We start from the raw sequence: 26,226 nt of genomic DNA on the forward strand, positions 1-26,226 counted from the left end.
TACTGTGGAGTGTCCTCAGCGCCTGGCATGACAGTGTCATGCTGAGACTGCACAGTGCTGAGGGACCTCATGAACCAGTGAGGTGCGACAGCCACAAGCCTGGCATCTGGCTTTCACTTAGCTGGAAGGTGCTGCCACTGGGCCAGCTGTTTTCAGTGACCCTTGTGAAGTCATTTGTGAGAACCTTAACTGGATCTGCAGCCCTTCCGGAAGTGAGAGAGCTCTTTACCCAAGAGAACATGCTGCTTGCTCCTCTCTACAGTAGGCCTGGTACACTTGAAGAGGAGCACTGAGGAGTGGGTCTGGCAGTGGTGAGGCTTGCAGGGCTAGGAAAGCCCAGCATGCCAGGGTATATGGCATACTAAAGAGGACATGTTTTCACACACTGTTCCGAAGTGGCGTTGCCAGCATTCAGCATGACGGTGTCTGTCAGTGAGTCTCTGTGCTAGGTTGGTAAGAAGCTAAAGCTGCAGGTTCTCTCACAGCCTGCACAGCCTTTCACTGACATGACATGTAACTTTCCTAGGGCCAAGGAGACAAGTTCTTCTTGTTTTTTATCCAGGCAGAGCTGTTTCTGTGCAGTGTTTTCAGAACAAGTCTTAGCAGCCCAGTGCATTCGGGTATTGTGCCTTCCCCCAGCAGGTGCAAGCTTTCATGCCCTTAAATGCATGCTGAGCCTTGCAGCCATGGCCTTCATGCTGCCCTATTGTAGGTACATCTGAGTGTGTTCAGAGTCCACTCTGCCTGCTCCCTGGCTCTGAGAAGGGTAGGTGAACTCAGACGTGTGTCTGCTCCCTGGCTCTGAGGATAGGTGAACTCACACTGTGTATCTTGGGCTCTGAGAAGGATAGGTGAACTCACACGTATGTCTGCTCCCTGGCTCTGCAATGGCCACCTGCTGTCCTTACCTCAGGTGCCTGTACTTTTTTGAGATCAGTCATTTTGACGTATTTATCACTTCCCAGCACTTACTTTTTGTGTGCTTTGTTTTTAAATGTTATGTGTATGGGTGTTTTGCCTGCATGTATGTATGCCTGTGCACTTGTGTGCGCCTGGTGCTTGTGGAGCCAGAAGAGGACAGCAGATCGCCTGGACCTGCTGTTAGAAGGTTGAGAGCTGCCGTGGGGTGACGGGAAAAACAGTCAGTGCTTTTAACTGCCAAGCCAACCCCCCAGCTCAGAGTCTTAAAAGATTTATACGCGTGAATGTCTTACCTGCATGCCTGCTACCTGTGGAGCTCAGAGGAGGGCATCTCGGAACTGGAGTTATGGGTGCATATCGACCACCATTTGTGCTGGGAACTAAGCCTGGGTGGGTCCTCTGCCTGAGCATCAGGAGCTCTAACTGCTGGGCCATCTCTTCAGTCCAAGCAGTTTCTTATTCTTCCCAAATCACTCACATCTTCTTAGCTATCATTAGCCTCACGTGCCTCCGGGTCAGGTGATCGAAGCTGCTCTATCTAATAGATAGAAAAGGAAAGGCTTAAATTTTCTAGAATCATGTTGAAAAGAAAAACAAATGAACTGAAGATCATATCTTTTGTTTCATTTGCAGGCCCAATTGTATTTCAATATGTAATGAAAACTTGAAAATGATTAAGGGGAAGTGGGGTAGGCATACCTCTGTGAGTTTGAGGCTGTCCTAATCTACATAGTGAGGTCCAGGCCAGTGGACTACATAGTAAGACCCTCCTACCTCAGAGAGAGAGACACACACACACACACACACACACACACACACACACACACACAGAGACATACAGAGACGAGTGAGAGGAGAGAGAGAGAGAGAGAGAGTGTGTGTTTTGTGGTGTGTATTTAAACTTGGGTATGGCTTTGCTTTGCGTCCATCTCGGTCAGACTGCCATGCCTATGCTCAGCAGTGCATGTGGCTGTGTGGTTATGTGGTTAGTGCTGTACTGCATAGGACGAGGTGAGAGGAAGAGGAGAAGTGACGAAGGATGGCTCCAGAGAGCTTTGACCATGTTCCTGCTGCCCAGATCTTCTTTTGTTAGTCCAACTGTTGTTCAGTTAAATCTACCATACTCTGAAATGATTCTTCTTTTTACTTAGAGGCAGAGGCTGGGCCCTGGGGTTTGTGGAGAGCAACTTTTCTATTCCATGGTCCAACCCTGCACATCTCCTCCATTCATGTTTTTTGTTTTTGTTTTGTTTTTTACTCTCTGGTGGAGGAGCAGGAAGTGGGAACTTCAGCCTCCTTCAGAGAAGTTGTCCAGTTAGGGAAAGAACATGAATGAAGGTTCATCTCTTCCAGTTTGTTGGTTAGTTTTCTATCACTGTGACAGAACACTTAAGAAAATCAATTTAAGGAAGAAAAGTGTCGGGGGCTCGTGGTTTTCAGCCTGTGACCTTTAGCCTGTGGCCCTCGGCAAGGCCGCAAAGCATTGCAGGAAGTACATGTGACTGGAAGGTAGGACCTCTAGGCCCCCTTCCTTCAGCCAGGCCATGGACCCATGAGCGTCAGTGCATCAGTCTATTGATGAGGTCAGAGCCTTCACGGGCCAGTCACGTCCCCAAACCACATATGTAGATGCCGCCACACTGGGAACCAGTGCACGTGCGACCTGGGGTGGGGCATTCCAGATCCACTCTGCTTCTCAATGTTGACATAGAGAAGAAACCAGTGAGCTGGTTAGAGTGGCTGTAGTCCATGTAGCGTGTTCTCCCTTCCTCCTTCCTGTCGTTGCGCCCATGTAACAGTCCTGTTGTTGCTTTAATCACAGATTTTCTCTGGACTTGTAGCTCTGAGGAAGATCTGCAACCACCCTGACCTCTTTTCTGGCGGTCCCAAGAACACCAGTGCTCTTCCAGAGGATGGACTGGAGGAGGAGCAGTTCGGATACTGGAAACGCTCTGGGAAAATGATTGTTGTTGAGTCTTTGCTGAAAATCTGGCACAAGCAGGGTCAGCGGGTGCTGCTGTTTTCCCAGTCAAGGCAGGTGAGTGCTCATGCCTCACACATCAGCCAACAAGTCGGCTCTTAGGACTTGTGACCACAAATGCAAAAGGTCGGATGTCACCCCTTAGCTGAGGTGGCAGCCGTGGGTCCCTTCACAGGAATAAAAAGGGAAAAGAGTTGGCTTTTTAAAGCAAACCTCACAGCAGGATTCCTAGTGAGGCTGGGCTACTTACAGAGAATTAGCACAAATTCTTTAGTAGCTATTATTTCTCTTTCTCAAAGCAAGAAAACCTTTTCAATTTAGGCCCACTGGGGAAGCCACACTGCTTACATACATGGGCAAGCATGTATTTGGAGCACACTTGGTTTGCACTGTTTCCCTTATCCACTGACAGATGCTGCACATACTGGAAGTGTTCCTGAGAGCCCACAAGTATTCCTATCTCAAGATGGATGGGACCACTACCATAGCATCCAGGCAGCCGCTGATTACAAAATACAATGAGGTAACAAGGGATGTGACGGAGGCAGACAGGACAACAGAATGTGGAGGGGAAGAGTGCACATGGCTGCCCTCACAGCCACTCAAGGGTCTTTGTGTCTGGCTAGCAGGTGGAGGGATGGTGTTGTAAAATTATAAAAAAGGCTGTCTTTTACCCCCTCTAGTGCCCCAAGGTACTGGTAGACATCTTGCCAGAAACACACATCCCAACTCCGTTGTGGCCAGTGTCTCTAGCTGCCACACTTAAACTTCAATTGATACATGAAAGAACACACAGCACAATAACCTCTGACCCAATTGATAAGATATAATCGCCCACCTAAACATACAAAGCCCTGTACACATCCATCCCTTAAGAACATTCATAACAACCTGAAAATACAGAGTGGAATCTTAACATCAGCCTCCATGTTCTCTCTGCTGCTTCTCTGCCTTCCCCTCCAGTCTCCAGTCTCCAGTCTCCTTTTCTCCGCCCATCCTTCCTTCTCGTCTAATATCAGGCCTCGTTCTATCCTGTACCCGCTCATCTGTATGACATCCTACAGAGGGGGACATTATCCTTTTGGGTATTTTCTTTTGTGTGTTTTTCTTTGGGACAGGGTCTCACTGTATAACCCAGGCTGTGTGTGTGGGACTTGCATTGTAGACTAGGCTGACTGCAAACTCACAGAGACCCACTTACCTCTGCCTCAGAAGTACTGGAGTTAGAGACGCGCCACCACACCTAGTGACCTGCGACCTTTGAGTGTACACTTTTTGATTTTGGAAATGGGCATACAAGATTTAGAAATGAAATCTGAGGAGAAATGAAAGGAGCTGGTGAAGCATAGCCAGTGAGAGTCTGTGTGTCTGTCTATACTGTACACAGTTATTAAAATTGTCAGAATAATTAATAAAAGTAGGAGCTCCCACATGGGGACATGTAGTTCGGGTGTGGGGGTAAGCTGCAGAGCCCATGGTAGGACCTGTGTGGGGCAGTGAAGAGCTAAATCAGCTCTGCGCACTCTGTTCTGCGTCTTTCCTGTAGGACACGTCCATCTTTGTCTTTCTTCTGACCACACGGGTGGGCGGCTTAGGAGTGAACCTGACCGGGGCCAACAGAGTCATCATCTACGACCCTGACTGGAATCCAAGCACCGACACACAGGTCTGTCTTCCATGAAGAGAAGGTACCTGCAGAAGGACAGCTTGTTAGTAGCAGTGTTCATCGGTCTCTCTAATGTTACACCTGGCTTCGCGTGCAGTCGGCATGGTGGTCACGTCCTGCCTCATGAGAGAACACATGGTCACTCCTACAGACTGGGGAAGCCTCTGTCACAGCTCTGCTGTGAAAAGTACTCACAGTCAGAAACCCGTTGCAGTCGAGCTCTCTTGGCTCTCTTGGTCATGTGACTTGCATAGGCTTCGAGTGCACGTTTCTTTTTAGACAGAATTCTGACGAGGGGATAGAAGGCAGTGATCAGTCACTGCTTTCTCTTAGTGGCCCTTTTTAAAATCTCTCTGCCAGGCACGGGAGCGAGCATGGAGGATCGGCCAGAAGAAGCAGGTGACTGTCTACAGGCTTCTGACGGCCGGCACCATAGAGGAAAAGATCTATCACCGGTCAGTACAGAGGGCTCCTGAGCCTCAGCTTTCAAACCTAGACTTTTCAGGAAGAAGGGTTTTCATTTCCAAGTGTGGCCTTAAAGATCCTTTCATCTAGAGGAGTAATTAAGTATATTTTTCTTTACCATTAAAATATATTTTGATCCATTACTCTGTTTGTTTATTTGTTTTGTTGAGACAGGATTTTATTGTGTAGCCATTGGCAGGCGTACAGCTCACCATGTAAACCTGGATGGCCTCACAGAGACCCACATGCCTCTGCCTCCCCAGTGCTGGGATTGAAGGCGTGTGCTACCACAGCCAACCTTACTGTTCCTAAAAATATCTGGTCCTAGTAATAATTATACCTTAATCTAAACCAGGGACTCTTTACATGTAAATTTGAAATTGTTTTGTGATGAAAACATTGTGACTTACAATTGTAAGTGCCTGAGAAGTGACAGAAGTGAGGACAATTTATTCAGAGACCCTTGGAGAGGTTACAGTGTGTGCCTCTTCCCCTGGTAACTAGGCAGCTTGAGGCAACAGTATCTGCAGGGAGAGTCCAGACATTGCAGCTTTCCTATGCCCCCAGACTCTACTCTTGTCCCACATCCCAGGCCTGCGATGGCGCTGGACTGTTCCAGAGCTATTTTGTGTCCTTGCAGGTTTATTGTAGGGCCTGGTGATGAGGTGCATCTTGTGAGAAAAGGTCATCCTGAAGCACAGTGGATAGGAGGGAATGGTGTTGCTTTGTTAATGCCTGTGTGGAAAGGACAACAATATTTGACCTTAAGCACAGAAGTGAGCCAGCAGGAAGGACTGGGGAGCAGAGCAGGGGAAGGCTATACAGAGCACTGAACCCATCCACAAGAGGGCACTGAGCAGGGCAGGGGAGGGCAGGGCAGGACAGCCTTGGCCCATGAATCAGGGAGTCTGATTGGCTCCTTACAGCCTGCAGAGTTTGGGGTCCATAAATGTAAAAAGGTGGGATTTGAAAGGTGATAGGTTTTGGAGGTAAAATGAAACTCACTGCAGCTAAAGGATCATTTCTAATTTAACATTTATAGAACCTGGGACACTACCTGATGTATTATGTTTTGAGTTTTAATTTTCTGTGGCTGAAAGTTTGGGAGCTTTATAATCATTCATAGATCTGTTCTTGTTAGTATCTCATATTAAAAATAATACCCTTTATTTTATGTATGGGTGTTCTGTGTGCCTGTGTCTGTGCACCATATGCATGCAGTGCCTGGAGAGGCCAGAAGAGGACATTACATTCCCTGGGACTAGAGTTTCAGATGATTGTGAGCTGCCCTGTGGGTGCTGGGACTTGAACCCAGGTCTTCAGAAAAGCAGCCATTGTTCTTAACCACCGAGTCATCTCTTCAGCCCCATCTCTCATGTTTTATATATGGAATTTTGAGGTACAGCTAGGCATTGTTTCATATCAATGTGATTTTATCTTTTCAGACAAATCTTCAAGCAATTTTTGACAAACAGAGTGCTAAAAGACCCTAAACAAAGGCGCTTTTTCAAGTCCAATGATCTCTATGAGCTGTTTACTCTGACTAGTCCTGATGCCTCCCAGGGCACTGAAACAAGTGCTATTTTTGCAGGTATTCCTTTAAGTCAATAATTTAATGATTTGCATAAGAATTCTGCAGTGTAACGTTAGCTGTGTCTTCCCTGTTATAGGAACCGGATCTAATATTCAGACACTGAAATGCCATTTTAAAAAGAGGACTCCGCCAGTCCTACAAATGGATCCCAAACGCAAGAAGCCCCTGGTTTCTGACACATCTGTAAATGGTGCCACTGTGATGGAAGAAAAATCTCAGGGGTCAGGAGCTACGGGCAGTGTCCCTTCTACAGAAAGTGGCCCTTTGAAAAGTGACCGTCACACAGATGGGAGCAGAGCCAGCAGTGTTGGTTTTGGAGAAGAGGCAGATGCAGGGTCCACGCTGGAGCATCTCTCAGGGCTGAGTGGAGATTCTCCAGCAGTTGACCACACATCCAGGCTGTCAGCTGTGGCGAGCACCAGTGAGAAGCAGGGCTCTTCCTATGAAGGGGAGTGCTGCCAGGCTCAGACGGGACCTGTTCACCTGAGTGAACAAACGGAAGGTCATTTCTCTAAGCACAAATCAAAAAGGAAACATGATGCAGCGGAGGAAGAGACCACAGAGAAGTGTCCACAGCCCAAGCAAAAGGCCAAGAACTCCAGGCATCACAGAGATGCTAAGTTTGAGGGAACTCGAGTCCCACACCTGGTGAAGAAGAGGCGGTACCATCAGCAAACCACTGAGCAGGAGAGCGGAGCCAAGGACCGGAGCAGTGATGATTATGTTTTGGAAAAGCTTTTCAAAAAATCAGGTAATGATTTTGATGCATCTCTCACCCGATGCTAGGAAGTGAATGTGGGAGCCATTTCTAGTATGGTAGTCTTTAACTATGAGCTGATATTTTGGAGATTGTATTTCCCCCCTTTTTGAACACCTGAAAGGTTTAAAACTTTAGGAAACAATACTACTTAACATCTGACCATTTATAGTAGATCAGGTACCACAGATAGGCACCTGCTGCCCGAGCGCAGGTAGGCAGTTTCCTTTCATGCTGTGTTTACTTCTTTTCTAACTATCGAAGGTTAGAGAGGCGGGTCGTGGGAGAGAGGCAGAAAGGCTAGGGGTAGCAGAAAGAGAAACTGAAGGCCAAGAGGAAAGAGAAACAAGCGTTAGAGAAGTCACCTAACAGTCGCTGAGACAGTGAAAGCCGACATGCCCTGCTCAGCTTTGGCACTCCCGGTTGTCATCTTCTTTGCCTTTGCTGCAATATGACGACAGTAGTAGCCATAGTTACCAAAGATGCCTGAGTCAGGGTGTTGTATTTGAGAAGGCAGGTTTCTGCATTGCTTCTGAAAACTGTCACAGAAATTAGCATGGAGAACATATGGACTCTGTGGTAGCCTTTATGCCAACATGAACACTTTTCAGTACTTCATCATTCACATGCATATGTAAAATGCCTACAAATAACATGCATGTGTGTGCGTGTACAAATGGATGCATCATTCTTCTGTATCTCTTCATTTAGGGGTAAGAACCATATGATTCCTGTGAGGTTGGAACAGCATTTACTCCCACGGTACAACAGCTGAAATGACGCAGGACGCGTTTGAGCAGTGATGCCAAGAGGGCACCAAAGGATAGTGATCTCTCAGATGGGGAGTAGATGAGCTGAGCTTGTGGCTTGCTGTCTTGAAAAACTTGAAAGGGGAGTCTACATGGACCCTGGACAGACAGCTCCAGGGAGAACTAGGTGCTGGAGTTTATGCAAGAGTGTGAGGGGGAGCAGCAGGATTACCCTGCAGAGGTAATCCTTGGAACTGAGCTGGATGCTGATGAGCATGACCTGCAAGGAAGCTGTTCTGTTTGAGGCTGCAGGAAGGCCCGTTCAGAAGTAGGGAAAGTGTTTGTGCACACCCAGAGCAGGGACTGTGCTTGTGCCTACTAGGCAGTGTGTCATGTTACAGGAAAACTGGAGTTTTTCCAACTCAGCCTTAGCACTGTTTGAGCTTCCCCTAAACTCTTATAGACTGGATACAAACGCTGGACAACACAAAGTCTATGGGGTTTTGCATCAAATAGAAAGATTGTTGGGTATAGAAGAGGTAGGAAAATGTGATTCACAATGAAGAAGTAAGTTGGAACTGACAGGTGGTGGAGTTAGCACAGACAGTAAGTAATTATAACTATTCTATATATTCAAAGAGAGCCATAAAAGATGTACACACACATTGAAAGTAAATTTATATGAAGATGTAATAGCTGGTGTGAAAAATACCTAGGAGTTGGAGGCATATTAGACATAACAGGAGAAGAGATCAGTGAACATGAGAGCAGACAAGTTCTGCAGAGATTAACGTAGTAAAGTCACAGAAGCAAAGAGACTGCGGGACGTCAACAGCCTTGTGTGATGGTAACTGAGTCCTAACCAAGAGACATGTATCAATCTGCAGAAATGCTGTAAACAATACTTAAAACTTGATGAAAGCCATACACCCCCACATTAAGACACATGATAAAACCCTGGCCAGAAAAATGAAAGAAAAACATACAAAAGCATAATACTAAAGGGGCCAAACCAGATGGTGGAGAGAAACACTGTAGGTGGAAAAGTCTAGAAGAAACAAAGTTCAGAGCCTTGAGAATAAAGATGATTATAAGTCACCTCTGTAGAATGAAGGGCAGAGTCTACATGGTCGTCTCTGCACTGGGGTAGGGTGGGGTCCCGTGTGTGCATGTGCCAGGAAGAGGACGTTGCAAGTCATGATAGTCCCCCCATATTCGTTCACAGAGATCCTCTCCCTTTCTGTGGCCTTTACACGGACACACTGTCATTTCTTCACATTGAGCACATAGACTGCTAAGCTCTTTTCAGTCGATGTTGTGGTGAATAATCTTGTGCCATTTATTGTCCTGATGTTAGATACAACAGCTTCTTAAAATGCCTAGAAAGGAGGCCGCTCTTCGAAGATGGATGCATGCGGGGTGTTTTTAGTTTTGAAATAATCTTACCCCATCATGAACAAAGAGGTTTTTGTTAGCATTTGTCCTCAGCAGTTTATCTCGAGGGCCATGCCATGGCTGTTGTGTTACAGCTTTATTTTTTGCCTACGTAAATATGAGAAGCTGGGTGATGTGGCACACATCATTAACCCCAGCACTTGGGAGGCAAAGGCTAGAGGACTTGAGTTCCAGGCCAGCCAGAGCTGCAGAGAAACCCTGTCTCAGAAAAGTAGGTAGGTAGGTAGGTAGTCAGATAGTCTGTGTCTGAGGGGCAGATAGATAAACAAACAGGCAGGCAGACAGACAGACAGAAGTCCATGTCTAAAGGGCAGATGCAGGAAGTACAGCTACAGTATGGCAGCCATAGTAGCCTGAGGAGTCCCCTTAACTTTATAGGGACCTGGATGCAGGTTATGCTGAGATTAGTGGCTTCAGTGCAGAAGAGTGAGTACTAGGAGAGTTGGGATTTAGTAAAGGTACTTTAAACTGGTTTAAGCTGGAGGATTACAAGAAAGGGAGTTGCTAGGAGAAAGTAAGGTTCTAGAGAGTACAGATGTGAACCTTGAGTGTCACAGCCACCTATCTCATCTTAAATACTAGTGTTAGGATTCAGACAGGGCTCAAATTTACATCTCGAGAGATCTGTTAAGAAACCTGAGTGTGAGGGGGTTGGGGATTTAGCTCAGCAAGGCCCTGGGTTCGGTCCCCAGCTCCGGAAAAAAAAAAAAAAAAAAGGAAAGAAACCTGAGTGAGACCACAGGTGGTTCTCAGGGCAACCGTCAGGATTACAGTGGCTGGAGTCTAGATTGCTAGACAAGGAAGGTTTGGATGTCTGCTGTAAATAAAGGTTACAATTTTGCTTGAGATTCTTGGGGATGTCTGGGGAGAGAAGTGAGGCCCCCCCAGGAGGTCTTACACCTCAGGCTTCAAGTTGGGGCCCATGTTATTAGTCATAGGATAGATGTGCACCAAAGGAATATTTCAGCAAATGTTGATTGTCTGCAGTTTTGCCTCTCAGCAGGAGAGGTCGCAGTCAGAATTGGGGGAGTGAGGATGGGAGGAGTTACTTTCCCTAAGTTCCCTTTCTGTCCTGACTCTACCTGGCATCTCATGTTAATTTGCATTTTTGTTAGTGGCATTGACTAAAACCTATACATCCATTCTTTTTGTTGTTATTCAGATTTTTATGTTGATTGTTATTGTATGTGGAGCTCCCATCATTGTCTCCTTTAACTGCTGTTTAATGGGAAGCTTATAGATAGGTTTGTTTTATATTCCATTTTGTTAGATGTTTACTGCTTTGCTTTGTCACTGGTTCTCTAGAGTCCTTTAGCTTTGTACCCATTATAAACTTCAAAAGAGTGGGACTGGGGTTATTGATCGATGGTGGAACACTTGTCTAGCACGCATGAAGCTCTGGGTACCATCTCCAGCCCGGAAAAAAACAGGGGAAGGAGGGGAGGGAAAGGGAGTGGGGGAGTAAAGAAAGGAAGGCCCTGACTCAGGGAGAACTGGGCTGCCTTCTCACACACCTTGATTCTGTTACTAATTTACCAGCCAGTGATGATATCAGAGTGTTATCTGTTACCGCAGTAGAAGTGACCTGGGGTGTTCACTCATTAAGAGTCTGGAGCTGGGATAAAGCACGTGTTTTATTAAGGAACTTCCTGGTTTGGGGACTGGCTTTTCAGGTATGGATGATGAAGTTTGTCAAAGGCATTTTCACTATAGAGGCATCAGTGGTTGGTATTGAAAAGAGCATCACAAAGCTTGTTAGATAAAGGAACATTAACTGACCCTGAATTCCCATGGTTCTTACTTGCGTCGTCTGTAATCCTTTTTACTATTGGTTCCTATTCAGATTGGCACAAAGGTATACAAATATTCCTATAGAGATTTGCCTTTTCCAAAGATAGCTTCTCTTTTGACTTTATCCCATAAAATTTTCTTTTTCTTAACCTTAAGTGAGCTGTTCATTTTGCTACTTTTATCTAATAATCCAGGATTCTTATTTATTAACAGGGATCCATAGTTAATCTAGTCTGTACTTCATTATTTTATTTTATAATTTTCTTCTACTGCTTTTGTTTTTATATTTTGATGAGGTTTAGGTAGCATAATTATTTCCTTGTGTTTATGTCTCATTAGAAATGTGTTTTATTTTTATCTTTACTTTAGTTTAATTTTATTATTTATTTATTTATTTATTTTTGGGCATATTATTGTATATCTCATGTTGGCCTTGAGTTCCTGATCCTTCTGCTGTAGCCTCTCAGGAGATGGGATTAGAGGCATGCCGCATCTTGCATTGCTGGTCATTTTTACTGATGCAAATACTCAGGGAAATGAACTTTCCACTGATTATTCTGTTGTGTATTCTAGTAACATTCCCAGGAAGGTAAATTTACTTGAAATTCTTATTTCTGCTTAATATTTTTACTTTGAAAGGTTTACTAATATTTTAATTGTCTCACACTATAGCTAGGAAGAGATTAAATGTTAAAATTACCATTAAAGATTTTAAGTATTTTAGAACAAGGATAATTCATAACTGTCCCTTGTAGGGTAGTGGCAAGTATGAACAGAAAGCATTTGTGAAGTTCTCATTATTGCTAACGCCCAAAAAATAGCAGCTAAAAGCATTATGGGGTTTTTTCCTCCTGTGAAACTAGTATTACAGTGCCTAGTGTTACAGTGTGTGGTATTACAGTGCGTAGTATTACAGTGCGTAGTATTACTCTGTATAGTTTTACAGTGTGTAGTATTACTATGCGTAGTATTTCAGTACATAGGCCCAGTCATCACTCGCTCTCTCCTTACTCTCGTTAGTGGGCGTGCACAGCGTCGTGAAGCATGATGCCATCATAGATGGGTCCAGTCCGGATTATGTGCTGGTGGAGGCAGAAGCCAACAGAGTGGCTCAGGATGCCTTGAAAGCTCTGAGGCTCTCTCGTCAGCAGTGCCTGGGGGCAACATCTGGTGTTCCCACCTGGACTGGCCACAGGGGTATTTCCGGTGCACCAGCAGGAGTAAAGTAAGAGACCACTCCCCAACATGCTTGCAAGGAGTCCCAGTGGTTGAGGCTAGCTGTACAGTCAAGGTTGGTTCTCTGTCAAAGCTCCCTCAGGGAGGCTTTGTGGGGACAGACCTGAGTGACTTGGGAAAGTCCTGTTGTCTGTCTTCCCTCTCATCTCCTTCTCTCTTGAGATAACTTTTCCAGGAAAAAGGTGATCAGTTTTGCTTGAGAGATGATGTTTAATAGTGAGAAGTAGAAGGCTGGGAAGATGGCTCAGTGCTTAAAAGCACTGACTACTTTTCCAGAGAGCCTGGGTTCAGTTCCTAGCACCCATAAGGCAGCTCACAACTGTGTGTAACTTAAGGTTCCAACACCTGCACACAGGCACACAGGCAGGCAAAACACCAATTATTTAAAAAGTAATAGTGAGGAATACAAACAGCAACTAAATGTTAGTAAGACAATTAGCAAGTCTGCAGCACTCAGTAATTATGCCAATTATAATACTGACATATTATTGTGTAATTATAATGTAGGATGCTTTCTCATGTCCATTGTTGAATGAGCATGTTGAGTGGATCTCACAAGAGTGAGCGTAGGCAAGGCATAGAGCAGGAGTGAGGAATCTGATGGCAGGCAGCAGTTTTCCCAGGAAGAGGCTAGTTGTTGAGGGTTCCTTAGCCTCTGATGCAGCACCTGACATCCTGTTTCTCTTTATTATTTAGGAAAAGGTTCGGTCAGAAAAGGAACTCCAGCCTCCCTGTGCAGCGTCCTTCGTCGCTAACAGAGAGAACTCAGGTAACGGTGTTCTGGCTGCTTCTTACACTTGAGATTTTTGTGGATGGCCAGGAAAATGTCATTTAGGTGTGAAGATGAAGATGGTTGTAACTGATGTAGTGACATTTGATACCTGTAGGCTCAGATTCGTGTAGTACTTCCTAGAGCACAAAATCTCGGCAGTTCAGTCCCCAGAAAATTAATATGCACAGCCACCTATCTGGAGGAGGTGTCAGCTCTGGACCCCACTGTCTAAGCTGAATGCCCATGAGCCTTCTTGAATGTTGGGCAATTGAAGCCTTTGAGAACAGACACTTTCTAGTCTATAGCAGCAGGGGTCCAAGGCGCTTTCCAGGTTAAGTCTGTTGTTCTAAGGAAAAAGGCTGACAAGTGAAGGGAGTGGCGGCTGCTCCCTGTCTCGTGGCATGGGCCAGGGTGCATGCAGGAGAAAGCAGGGCAAGCCCATGGCCGTCAAAGGCTGTCCTAGGCCTCTAGAGGACTCGCCCAGGCACTGTGCCTGCAGGCAAGGTCTCCCTCAGCTCCTGTGCTCTCACACTCGGCATCCAGGGGCCAGAAGATGGCTGCATTCTCTTCTCCTGCTTATTTCTTTATGAAATGCCCATTACAAATGGGTGGATTCATGTCCACATCTCCTCTACCTTGGCATTGGATGGCGTCCACATCTGTCTCCGCATCTCACCGTATGGCATTTCCATTATTCTGAGTCCTCACAGCCTTTGGGGAGATAGTGGGACAGTCTGCAAGTCGTTGTTGACATGCGGTCTTTCTTCTTCTCTAGAACATGAAGAAGGAGGGGGAAGCTCACACCGCTGAGCACTTCAGTGGCAAAGAAGATGGAGCATCGTCGTCTGGAGCCCCCAGTTCCTCCTCGCTCTTGGCCAGAATGCGAGCACGAAACCACATGATTTTGCCGGAGCGTTTGGAGAGTGACGGCGAGCAGCTTGCTGGGGCTGCGGCTGCGGCTGCGCCTCCCTGCAGCACAGAGCACGACGCCCTTCTGGTGGACATGAGGAACTTCATTGCTTTCCAGGCTCAGGTGGATGGCCAGGCCAGCACTCAGGAAATCCTACAGGCGTTCGAATCCAAGCTGTCTGTGGCACAGTCCTGTGTCTTCCGAGAACTACTGAGGAATCTGTGCAATTTCCATAGAACTCCTGGTGGTGAAGGGATTTGGAAACTGAAGCCAGAGTACTGCTAACAGTGCTGCTTCCTGAACTTTTTCAAATAGGAATCTTGGCTCGTGTGTGTGTGTGTGTGTGTGTGTGTGTGTGTGTGTGTGTGTGTGTGTGTGTAAGTGTATAAGAGTATAGCTGCACTTGGTGTTTACTGTGTCATCTACCTCAAGACTAAAACTTGAAGAAGAAAATAATTGGAGGGTTTTTGTTTGGTTTGGTTTTCTTTTGGTGGCACTATGAATTGTTATAAAACCAGGGACCTAGCAGTTGTTTAATGGAGCAAATACATTACTTAACCCAAGAGATGCTGTCAGGGAGCACATTCTGTCTAAGAGTAGATCTTGATTCTTCTTATTGGTGCTGGGAACGTGTCTTCTCTTTATCCACGCCATCCCATAGGGGACTTCACGGTATCTGATAACCTTAGTACCTTGATACAGTAAGTATTTATGACCCACTGGCCACATACAGAAAGATCCTTGCTATCTGTCAAATCATTCCCTACGATTAATTCTTCACAGTACTTTTAAAGTAGCAGGTTTGGGTTTTACTGTTGGTCTGTTTTAAATGTTGCTAACGACAGTCTGGTGCCTTGCACGTGCTAAGCGAGCTAAGCGAGCATGTGCTTCACCACCAGGTTCCATCCAGTTCATACATACGCATCAACGAAGGACGTCTGGCTTTTCTTCTCTGTCATCATTGTGTAAGGAAGGGGGAGGGGTTTGTTTAAATAGGTCAGTAACGTCTGGACTTCAGCACTTGGCTCAGAAGGCAGTCACACATTTTTTCTTCTAGTTGTCAGCCTACAGGGGAATGGCGTTGTTCTTGTCCCAGGCTGACTCCTGATCTGACTCACTGGTGTGAGCTTTTGTGCTGTGTCTGTAATGCCTGAGATCTACGTCAGACTGAGCTGGAGAAGGTATAAACACCTCTTAGATGGCAAGTGACCTCCCATGAGTAAGGGAGGAGTCCATGGTCCAGCTCTGCCACTGACCTGCCCAGCCTGGGGAGGTTGACTCTGTAAACACGGTTTTCCAGCCAAGCTGGGAAACTCAGAGACCAGTGCTCTAGGTTAAAGTACTTTTTAACAATGAACAATACCTTTATACATTAAGCTGCAATCTGATTTTTTGAACATGAAATACTTTGTGTGGTGTAAATAGAATTAATGTGTTAAACATGTTAAATAATTGTAAATAAAAGACTTTAAAATTCCAGCTTTTACTGTATTGTCACTGTTAAAGCCTTCAAGCGCTCCTGCCTTCCCACCCTGTGCCGATGGAGCTGCGGTTCCGGAGCCCTGTGCAGTTGCCCAGGCATTTGCATGGCTGCTGGCGTGGGCTGCTGCTTCGCTTCTGTGTGTCCCCTGGGCCAGTCACTGCTCAGCTGACAATCGTTTCTCAGCCTCCCTGCAGCGAAGTGTGGCCGCATGACAGTTCCAGGCAGTGAGATGGAAAACGCCAACTTGAAGCTTACACAAAGTCATGGCATGCACGCCCCTGAAAGTTCCCTGTTTTGCTGGTCGGGATGTGTATGAAAGCCTCGGGTTTCCGGGTATTTCAAGAGAGGGTGGTTGGTCTGCCAGTCAAGAACAGCTGTCCGTGACCAGATACTTTGGAGTGAAATAAATGAATCTTATTTAACACTGTTTCAGCATCCAGTTGGTTTAATATGTGTAACACATTGATGCCATGTCTTTCCCGTGTATCTAACTTTACCTTATCCAGGTTTCCTCACTCCTGTGACGCAGCTCTGTTTTCCAAATAGCTGAGCTCTAAGCACATCACAGGCCCTTCTTTCCCAGGCTTGCCCACAACGGCTAGTTCCCTGCCATCCTGGTACATTGTTTGAAAATCAGTCCTGTTCCACAGAATAACCTTACTCTAACTTGAATTTCCATGATTACTTTGATGCTAGATAGAATACCATATTCGCCTAGTTTCCTAAATAAAATGAAAAACAGCTGTGAAATAGGCAAAAATGAGAGGCCATTATGGCTAGCCCATCACCCCTGCCCACTCCAGATCACCCTGTGCTGCAAAGCTGATGTCAGACCCTGTGTCTGTTTCTTCCCTCACACTGCGCATGCTGACCTCTGCCACCTGTGGGGAAGGCCATTCTCCTTTTCAGCCTCTTCTGTGCCTTCCTTTTGTGCATTTTCTGTTCCAAGCAAATGATAGAATTAGCTCATTAAGTTCCACTCAAGTGTTGCTCTTTTGGCCGGGATTGCATTGGTTTTTGCGTTAATTGGAGAGTAATAGACTTCTTCATAATTAATATAATTGCCCATTACTATTATGGCAGGCCTAATTTTATTTAACTCCTTTATGTGCTTGGGTCGCATTGCTTATAAGGGTCTTCACACTTCGCATTAGTTTCGTTCTAGGTGTTTTATAGAATTTTCGTTTAGGATTTTTAAGGCTCTTTTACTTTCACATAAAATTCCAGATGATGATGAATTCCTGTGTCAACTTTGTCTTGCTATCTCCTGGAAGCCTTTACATTTCGTTTTTTAATAACCTAGGGTCATGGCGCAGTCTCATGACTGGCCTTGTTAGTTACAGTGTGGTCTGGATGGGAAGTGTCCCATCTGTAGACTCCTGTCTTTGAACCCGTGCTCTTTTGGAATGTGGGAAAGCCAGATATACCGGCTTGCTGGAGGACGTGGATCTCTGAAGGTGGGCCTTGAAGTTCATAGTCCGCTCCACTCCATCCCGGCTGCCCATGCAGTAAGTCAGTGGACCTCCTAACCGCTGCCATGACAGTCTCTGTCACCGAATGTCAGCCAAAACAAACCCTTCTTTCCTCAGGTTCTTTTGTATTTTGGGTATTTTGTCAGCATAAGGTAAATGACTAAATGTAGCTATACAGAAATAGTTAGTTTCCTAACATTTGAAAACCATAGATCATCCCCCCTCCTGATTTATACATTTATAAAGCCACCACACCACCATTATGTCCTGTGTCCATATAATCGTGGAAATGTATCTTAACTCTATGTTTTGTTAACTTTGTCCATTCATCTTTACCAATAAGCCATTTTTAATCATGTAGGTTTCTAGTTGGTTGTCAAAAACTGTAGAACAACTCTTGGATCTTCAGTCTCTATATATTAGATCACCTTGACACACTGGGATTTTGTGATTACAATGAATAAGCAGATTTGTTGAGGGTTATTTATGATGGATGCTTGGCCCCCCGCATTTCTGAATAAGCCACAGCTACACATTTTTATTGCATGTTTATAAAGAAATGATTGCTCTATATCTCACAATTTGTAATAGACAACTTACTTATGCATAGATAGAAAGCGTGTGCCATGCAAACAATCCTGTAAAGCCTTGGTGAGAACAGTGAGTCTGATGGACAGCTTACATTAGTCCCAGCCCTGAGTTTGTACCTGTGGTAAAGGACGCCTTCTGAAAACCCACATGCTCTCATTCATAAAGTCTCATCTCCTGGTTCTCTCTAGGTTGGCTTTGCTCACTGATGCTATCCGTGTCATCTAGCAACTTTGCTGGACTTGCACTCTGATGTTTAGATTGTTCTGTAACACTTGGATCAGCTGTAATAGTGGTGATTGCGTTTCCTGTGTTCCAGAATGTGCACGCTGTGATAACGTCCGGCATCGAAATGCTTATAGGCGGCACTGTCCTTCGCCATCTCGCTTTCCTGCCATTGAAGAGAAGCTTCAAAACTGACGGTTGCTGGTTTCTGATAGATGGTTAAGTCGGGTCAAGGGAAAGGGGTTCTTGTCAGCTTTAAATCCAGTGCCAGCTCTCAGTAAATCTTTCTTCTGCCTATATTGACAGTTTTCCTCTAATACCCTCTCCTGGTTTGGAGAAGCACACAGCCAAGTCTTCTAACATTAGGGACGATGTGCAGACTCACTAGCCAAAAATCCACTCTGACAGGAAACTGGAAGAACAAGTCCCTCCACGTGTCCTTAGAAATTGTCCCGAGCAAATAGGGTGCGTATCGTGTAAGCAATTCTATCACGTCTTGGTGAGAAGGGTGAGCCCTGGTGTGAACCACAGCCCCTTTGTCTCCCCCTCCTGGGTTGACAGCACCAGGTGTTATTGGGGTTACATGACCCCATCTACACACAGAGCGTGTCCCACATGAAAACCAATGTCCAAGGGTCAGGGAGAGAGAAAGACTATAGTGACCAAGGATGAAGTGGGCATTTCCTGAACTCCAGAGATGGGCTACAGAGACCCAGAAATGGGAGATAGCCGTACAGGAGAGGAATGGAGACAGTTGTGACGCCCCAGGAACTGTTGCTGCTTCTCTGTCCTCGTCTGCTGTGTGTGGTCATGGGAGCTGCTGGGTGTCTTTAGCTTTAAAGTGTGGGGAAAGAGAGACAAGTTTAGGTCAAGGAAGCTAATCAGGTCACAGTCCTGAATAAATCAGTGGTTAACACCGGGAGCTACACCAGGAGCTGAAAAGAGGACAGACGCAGTATGAAGACGAAGACTGGGCTTCTCACCCTGGTCTAGCTGTCTGTCAGTCCCTCCAAGCCCAGGGAGTAAGGCAGTGTTTTCAACAACAAAAGCAGCCTTCGAGACCCAGAAAGGTGGCTTAGGCAAACTTGACAGCGATACCTACCGCAAAAATAGTTGTGTTGCAAACCTGTGCAAGACCTCAACTCCCAAAACTAGTGATGTTCAAGTCAGCTAAGTTGGTGACACCACATAGTTTGTTTATTTTTCCTTGATAATACAGTACGGGTGGGTAGAACAAGCAAGCAGGCTTTCCCATCAGGTCCTGTCAGGCTAAGTTCTCTCTGAGAGGAGTGGGCTGCCCACGTTTCTGATCATTTCTACCTTCAGGTTGTAGGGAGGAGATTCAGAAATTAAAAAATATTTAAATTTCCCATAAGAGCTGGGCATGGTACTACACCGGTACCTTAGGAAGTAGAGGCTAAGGGGTCAGGATTTCAAAGTCATCTGTTTCTTCCTCTCTTCTCCTTTCTTCCTCTCTCCCCTGCCCACTCCTGAGTCCTGGAGGCTATCACAGGCACATAACTCCATACAAGACTGTTCTCCACCTTGGTGTTTCAGTACTGTCTATTTTCCTCAAGAACAAGACAGTCTTCCAAATAGCCACAGCAGTTAGCAAGCAAACAGGCAGCACTAGCGGTCAGCTTTCCCCGGCTACCTCGACACCAACCTCTGCAGCTGCTCTGTCGTCTGCCCAGAATCACAGCATTGTGCTTGGTCACTGTCTGCTGCCACCTGTGGCTAAGACAGCACCCACCATCCTGACCCTTGTGCCCACCACAGGGTGAAGTGACCTGGCATGGTGTCTTCAATGCAGTGTTCATCTGTCCCTGGAATGTTAATGCCCCTGTATGATGGGCTCCTCGGGGCTACGTCACCACCAGCCATTCTTGACCCCTCTGAGCTTAGTAGGTGACACGTGGGGGAATGTTTTGAAAATAAAAATATTTTTGTTCCTCACCCATCTAACCTTCACTGATGCCTTTTCCTAAACCCGCTGTGGCCATGGTGCCTGCCAAAGGCTCCTTTGGCTCTCATTCACCACGCCTCGGCATTTACTGGAGGGAAAAGCTGGCTCCATTATTTACTGCCGTCAGAACGGACTCATAACATCTTATTATTTGAAGATTATAATCCATTTGGTCTTGTCTTTTATTTTGAGGTTCAGGTAGATCCAATTGTGGCTAGGGCTTCTGTGAGTTGGCTCTTGTGGCCTTTGATGTGCCCCTATGGTTTGGGCCACTTCCTTCCCTCCTGACACTGGCTTCTTGTATACTTTCTGCCTTTTCTGGAATTATCCTTTGGACATTTCTCTAAAGAGTTATGTCTCCTCCTCTTTTTACCCGTTCCTCTCCTTGTTTTAAACTGGCTATTCTGGAATAGTCTTGAGTATGTGTAACCTTTGCAGACTGGTTCCTCATTCAGCAGGGACCGGTGTTCAGAAGCTCCGCCCAGTGTGCTCGCTTCCATGTTTATTTTCTCTCTACCCCATGAACTAATGGATACTAAGTTTACGATCTCATTATGAAGCATCTGCCATTTAAAATGAATGTTTGATGAGCAATGGAAGGAATTGGAAGGAAAACATGAAGTCATAGTAGATACTGGGCACAGTAAACACCGCGATGCTGGAACAGAAATGACTGAAATCTGGGAGTGGAGATAAAACACCAGAGAGGCCTTGGGCCCCGTGCTGCTGGACTTGTTTTGTTGTTGTTAATATGGAGAGATACTCTGGTATATCCCCACAGCAGCACACGCCCAGCTGTTGGGAAAGCTGATATGGGCTAAGAGATTTAGCCTATCCCTGCCAGCACACACGAGTGTAATACTCACCACAGGTCTATGAGGTGTGTACACCATTACCACCATCATCCCAGTTACTGTGGTAAAACGTTCTACCCAAAAGTGACTTGTGGAGGAAAGGGTTTATTCAGCTCACAGACTACAGTTCATCATCCGTGCAAGTCAAGGCAAGAACTCAAAGCAGGAACTAAAGCAGCATCATGGGGAACTCGGCTTGGTGGCTTGCTCTCCACGGCTTGCTCTGACAGCATGCTCTTACGCAATTCAATACCATCTGCCCAGGGGTGGCTCCGCCCCTATTGGGCTGGACCCTCCCAAATCATGGTTACTCAAGACACGCTCACTAGACATGCTCACGGAGGCAAGTCCTCATTTGAGGTTCTCTCTTCCCAGGTACCAAGCTGACAAGGACTAACCAGCACAATGGCTATTGTACAAAGATGGGGAAACCGAGGCACAGGTCACATAGTGAGGCAGGAAGGTCTTCTGCACTCTGATGCACAAAGACAAATACGCTGGGGTCGTGTTCCCATCACAAATGTACATGGGCTTGGGTCTGCTGAAGCAAGAAACCATGGCTTGCCTCAAGACCTGGCTGCCTTGAGAGGCTTTTCCCTTGCCTCTTTCTACCTGATTTATTTAATGAACATGTGGTAACTCTATAAGCTACAGGGCGCAATATGGCTACTTGGTACATAGCACATGCCAATCAATTCAGAGTATTTAATGTTTCCCCTTTGCTTGGGAAGCCATGAGCTCTTCCTTTCTGCCTGTTCTATAAACTTCCTCGTGAACTGTGAGCTGACGTCACGTCACAGGTTGCCCACCATGCAATGAAACCTGTTTCTCTTACGTAGCTATGCTGTGGTGCCTGTGACCAGCCTCGGGGAACTGCTATCCTGCTCTCTACCGCTCTGACGTCAGACTTCCGGCTTTCACGGAGGGGTGAGCACACCCAGCACTTGTTCTTCTGTGCCTGGCTTATCTCACTAAACAGAAACCTCCAGTTCTGTCCCTGCAGCCACCAAATAGGATTCCACACTTTCTCGTACTCCTCTACTGTGTGTACAGTTTTTAAAAGAAAAGAAAATGTGGTGGAGGTCCAACCAGTTCCTAGAAGGCGCTTTTCTCTTCATTCACCAGGGCCAGCACTGTCTCTCTGCCATTCTGTGGCTTACCTGCCTCACCTGCCTTCTGTGGGGCTTAGATGTCTGTGGAGCTTAGTGACTGAGGCTCTGGCCTACAGGCCCCCAGGCTCCCAGCCACCAGTGTATCCAGAGAGAAGCTTCTTTATTCCATAGTTAACACCCAGCCACACAAAGGAGCAGCCTTTTAGCACCTCTACGTAGGTTACTACTGTCCACTGCAGGGGCACCCTGGCAGATGACACCAGACATATCTGCACCCCTTGGATGTGACTGTGGCTTGTAGATTCAATAGCTAGAAGGATGTGCAATGGCCCCTTGACTGTATTAGGAGTCAGGTAGGTCCCCTGCTTGGCTAAGTCTTCTTAAAGTTTTCAGGAGACAGAAGATCCACACAGCAAGGTTGACTCTTCTGGGCCTTGGGCTCCCTAGGATCAGCTGTGAGTGACATTTCAGAGTCCAGTGTCACCTGTGCCCTACATTTCTCCAGGGTCTGCCCGCTTTTTCTGCAGCAGGTACAGCTCCCCCACCCCACAAATCTCATTACGTGGCAGATGCCAAAAGGGGCTCCCACCTCCAACCCTCCTCTCACTAAACAACAGGCTACCACAGCGTGTAAAATCTCAAAAGAGGCTGAAAGCCAAGGCAAGCCAGCATGCTGGGTGGTTGCAGGGCCAGCCCATGTGGTTTATTTGTATGCATTTGACCCTTAGGACCCATTGGGTTCCAGGATGTCCACAAATGTCAAAAATCTGCACATGTTTAAGTCCTACATACAGTGGAGTAGTATTTGCGTGAAGAGCTCGGACATACTGTGAGGACCAAACCAAAAATGGGGTGATGTCCTGCAAAAGAAGCCAGAGAGTATGTGACAGACTGCATACCAACTAAACATGAAAAACGAAGAGAGGGAGGTGACTTTACATGGCCTGTCAGCTTTCTGATTTCACTGTAAATGTGGTCTACGACCTCTGTGAAAATGGCCAACAGCTCCCTGCACCTGGCCCTTGGGAAATTTCCATTGTCCCTGGGCTCCCAGTGACTCTTCAGAAGGGCAGGCATCCGGCAAGGGTGGCAGGCTCAGAGCCAAAGGCAGAGGAATGAATAAATGATGGTGTTTCTGGGCAGAGCCAGCCAGAATTACAGTTAATGAAACCTGAATCTTGAGGCTTCAATCACCAGGGACCCTGCCTGGTCCCTCACCATTGGCTGTGGCCCTGGAGGTGTCTGGGAACATCTTTTTGTCTACTTTCATTATGGCTCATTGAGCAGAGAGAATGAAGTGACAACTATATTTGGTCTGTTTATTCTAGCCATTGTAAGGAAATGAGGTTGAAGACAGGATTCAAGGTTGCCGGGGTCACCAGGAATGGGCCTGTGTACTGTGCTGGCTTCTCCTGGTATTTCAAGAAGCCACACTCAGATGCAGACGGCACTGTAGGTGTTGGAAGCATCTGGAAGTTGGGAGAAATGGGGCTTGTTAGCCCACGGGCACAAGATTTCTGTACACAGAATCAGTAAGTTCTGGGGCGTAATGAGCAGTAGGTCAAAGATTGTGTCGCATGCTTGTCATTCGAGAACTGAGTAAATCATAACTATGCCAACCATTTTTACAAAAACGAGTAACTTGTGAAATGTCCCTGATGTTAATTAGATACCAATTCACAATGAATGTGCATGCCTTTCTAAAAGGACTTGTCAATCGGACCTCAAGAAAGCTAGAAATTCTTTTTCCAAAGCAAACAAACCAAATGTACAGCTCGTGCCTGGTGGTGGGGAGTTCTGGGTAAGGATGGTCGATGGGGCCAGCGGCTTCCTGGTACTCGCTCAGTCAGAGAGGGGTCGGAGCTTCCTTTAGATAACAAATCTCAGTGCACAGGGTTCTGTTGTAGATGTCAGGGTACACCATGCAGCTGGCATGGCACTGAAGAGAAGGAGCCTCAGCATGAACCCACAAAACATGTGAAAGAATCCCCAAGAAGGAAGTCAAAGCAGGAACATGGCCACTGCAGGGTAGGAAGGAGGGGTCCAGGAAATCTTAAAGAGATCATCTGGAGCTGAGGCAGCGTCAATGCCAGAGTTTCGTAGGCCAGTCATGGGCGATCTTCAGATGAAACAATGTCAGGGTGGGAAGGCCACAGTAGGGCTGCTTGGCTGGGTGGGAATTGGGTACAGGGAAGGCCTTTACTCTGATTGCCCCAGGAGACATAGATGCAGTGCGAGGGCATGTCCAGTGCTCCCCTGCTCCTCTTCTCTCCCACATAGAGGTAGAAGACTTGATCTCATTACTCCGTGCAACCGCGATACTCTTCCAGACCCCAGAACCTCATGAAGTGAGGGGACATCTAGGAAGGCCAGGGCACACACACAGCAAAGGAGAAGTAGTGTCCAGGTCTTTTAGGGAGAGGAGTCAACTCTGCACCTGCCCATCCATCCATCCATCCATCCATCCATCCACCCACCCACCCATCCATTCTCCCTCCAATCAGGAGAAATTTGCACATTTTCTGAGCTTTACCCTTGCAAGGGCCCAGACAGGAGCCGGGAACACCTCAGTAAAAACAGCTCCTGCCTTGTTCTGAAGTGGCTGCTGCAGCTAAGAGAAGGGCATTTCTCCCTCTTGCAGTTTGGTGCCATCTAGTGGCAACTTGTGGTATCAGATGAAACAGATGAGCGTGATTCTGGGCTGGGTGATTCCCTGACTTCCTGACTTTGCAGCATATCTCTTGGTTGATTCATGCCTTTGTCTAGGTCTCATCTGGGGACATGGGGCTGGGAAAATGCTGGAGATGGAGAAAGCACTGTCTGTCTTAGCGCCTGTGCTTTCCTGCATAGGGGTTGTCTAGATGACTGCCCCCTCTTTGGCTGCCTCCACTTCCTTTGGCACTAGTTGCTATTCTGAATTAACATGTTGTGAAGTTTACATAACTGCCTAGTTACCCAAGAACTCTGGCCACTTGAGGGAGCTTTCTTTAGGACAGTAGGCAGAGATCCCCGTTTATAACAGCCCCTTGGGCCTAGAAAAGTCACTGAGGGCTCTTCTGGAGAACTGGCCTAGGTGGGCTCCTACCTCCTTTGACATTTGACCTTGGAAATATTTTTGACGCCATGCTTGTCTCTAGAGCCTTCTAACCTCCCTTGAGGAGTCCTTTGGCCTTGGGCTGCTGACTGACTCCTGGTCCTCCCCAGTCAACTTCTGGTTGTCAGGGGTGGGGTGAGATTGGGGGTGGGGCTCAGCAAGTTCTATCTGGACGTCTGGACTCTGTTGATCTGTCTGTCTATCTGTATTTGGGCATGTGGAAGCCAAGACATGGTTTCTAAGCTTCCCTACCAATAGGGTGGCTGATGGGACGAGAACAGAAATAATGGTTCCAGGACTTCGAAAGTGTGTTCTTTAAGGAAAGTTATGTCCTTTGGGGCCCCCTTTCCATCTCCCTGGGGGGGGGTTATAATGCAAATTTGGGGGGAATTCTTAGACTGCATGGATTCTACATTCTCATGGTACCCTTGACATCCACTTCGGAGGGTCAAAATGGCTGTTTAAGCCATTGTTATAGACTGTGTTACAGCGGGTGGATGTATATCCTGCCTACTGACAGAAGCAGCTGGAGCACGGGCAAGGACAGTTAATAACAGGGAGAGACATTTGCAGTGTGGCCTTACATGAGAGACTGCCCCACAGAAGCAGGTGCTGCGGCTTCTCATTCTTTTTAAAATGATGCCTGTGATAAGTTCATATAAAATGTTGGCACGGTGCCTGAGAACATGTGAGGGAGGTTTATCCTGAGGTAGTAATGTGTGAACGACCTTAAGTTCAGTTCGCTTTAGAGAACGTTTCCAAAAGAACACAAGAGAAGGAAAGACAACCATGATACAGCACTTGAAGTCTGAATGAGGGGTTTAGGCTCAGACATTTTCAGAAGTCAGAGAGCAGTCGGCGCTGCGTGCGGGGTGGGATGCTGCACGGGGGGTAGCGTGTGAAGCACGGCGCACAGTGTGCTGTGTGCACGTGTTCCATATTGTAGACAAGACACTAACGCAGCATAAGACAGAGCCGGTGCTCCAGCCGAACAGCAGGGCATCTTCTGGGGGAGCTTCCCTCCCTTCTACCCTCTCTCCAGTGCTCCTCCTCCCTTCTCAGCAATCCCCCCACTAAACGTCAAAGGCAGGAGAGCCAAGGCAGGTGCTCCCAGCGAGGCGACTGCAGAGAGAAG

At 46.7% G+C, this 26,226-nt stretch overlaps 1 protein-coding gene across 6 annotated transcripts in view; it reads left to right on the top strand.

Moving 5' to 3' along the window:
- Positions 1-17,607, top strand: part of Ercc6 (ERCC excision repair 6, chromatin remodeling factor) — a 70,585-nt gene extending 52,978 nt beyond the window's left edge. For 5 of the 6 annotated variants that reach the window (XM_006252734.5, XM_006252737.5, XM_006252736.5 and 2 more), the window contains 9 exons: positions 2,744-2,959; positions 3,315-3,425; positions 4,449-4,568; positions 4,929-5,023; positions 6,479-6,624; positions 6,704-7,378; positions 12,400-12,604; positions 13,312-13,384; positions 14,163-15,776. In XM_006252734.5, coding sequence (XP_006252796.1) covers positions 2,744-2,959; positions 3,315-3,425; positions 4,449-4,568; positions 4,929-5,023; positions 6,479-6,624; positions 6,704-7,378; positions 12,400-12,604; positions 13,312-13,384; positions 14,163-14,582 — 2,061 coding nt within the window. In that variant the 3' untranslated portion in view covers positions 14,583-15,776. Of the gene's footprint in view, positions 1-2,743; positions 2,960-3,314; positions 3,426-4,448; positions 4,569-4,928; positions 5,024-6,478; positions 6,625-6,703; positions 7,379-12,399; positions 12,605-13,311; positions 13,385-14,162 lie in introns of all 6 variants that reach the window. The other variant, NM_001107296.1, reaches the window with a different exon arrangement.
- Positions 17,608-26,226: the final 8,619 nt, after the last annotated feature.

This window comes from Rattus norvegicus, chromosome 16, assembly GCF_036323735.1.
Source record: "Rattus norvegicus strain BN/NHsdMcwi chromosome 16, GRCr8, whole genome shotgun sequence".
Lineage (NCBI taxonomy): Eukaryota > Metazoa > Chordata > Mammalia > Rodentia > Muridae > Rattus > Rattus norvegicus.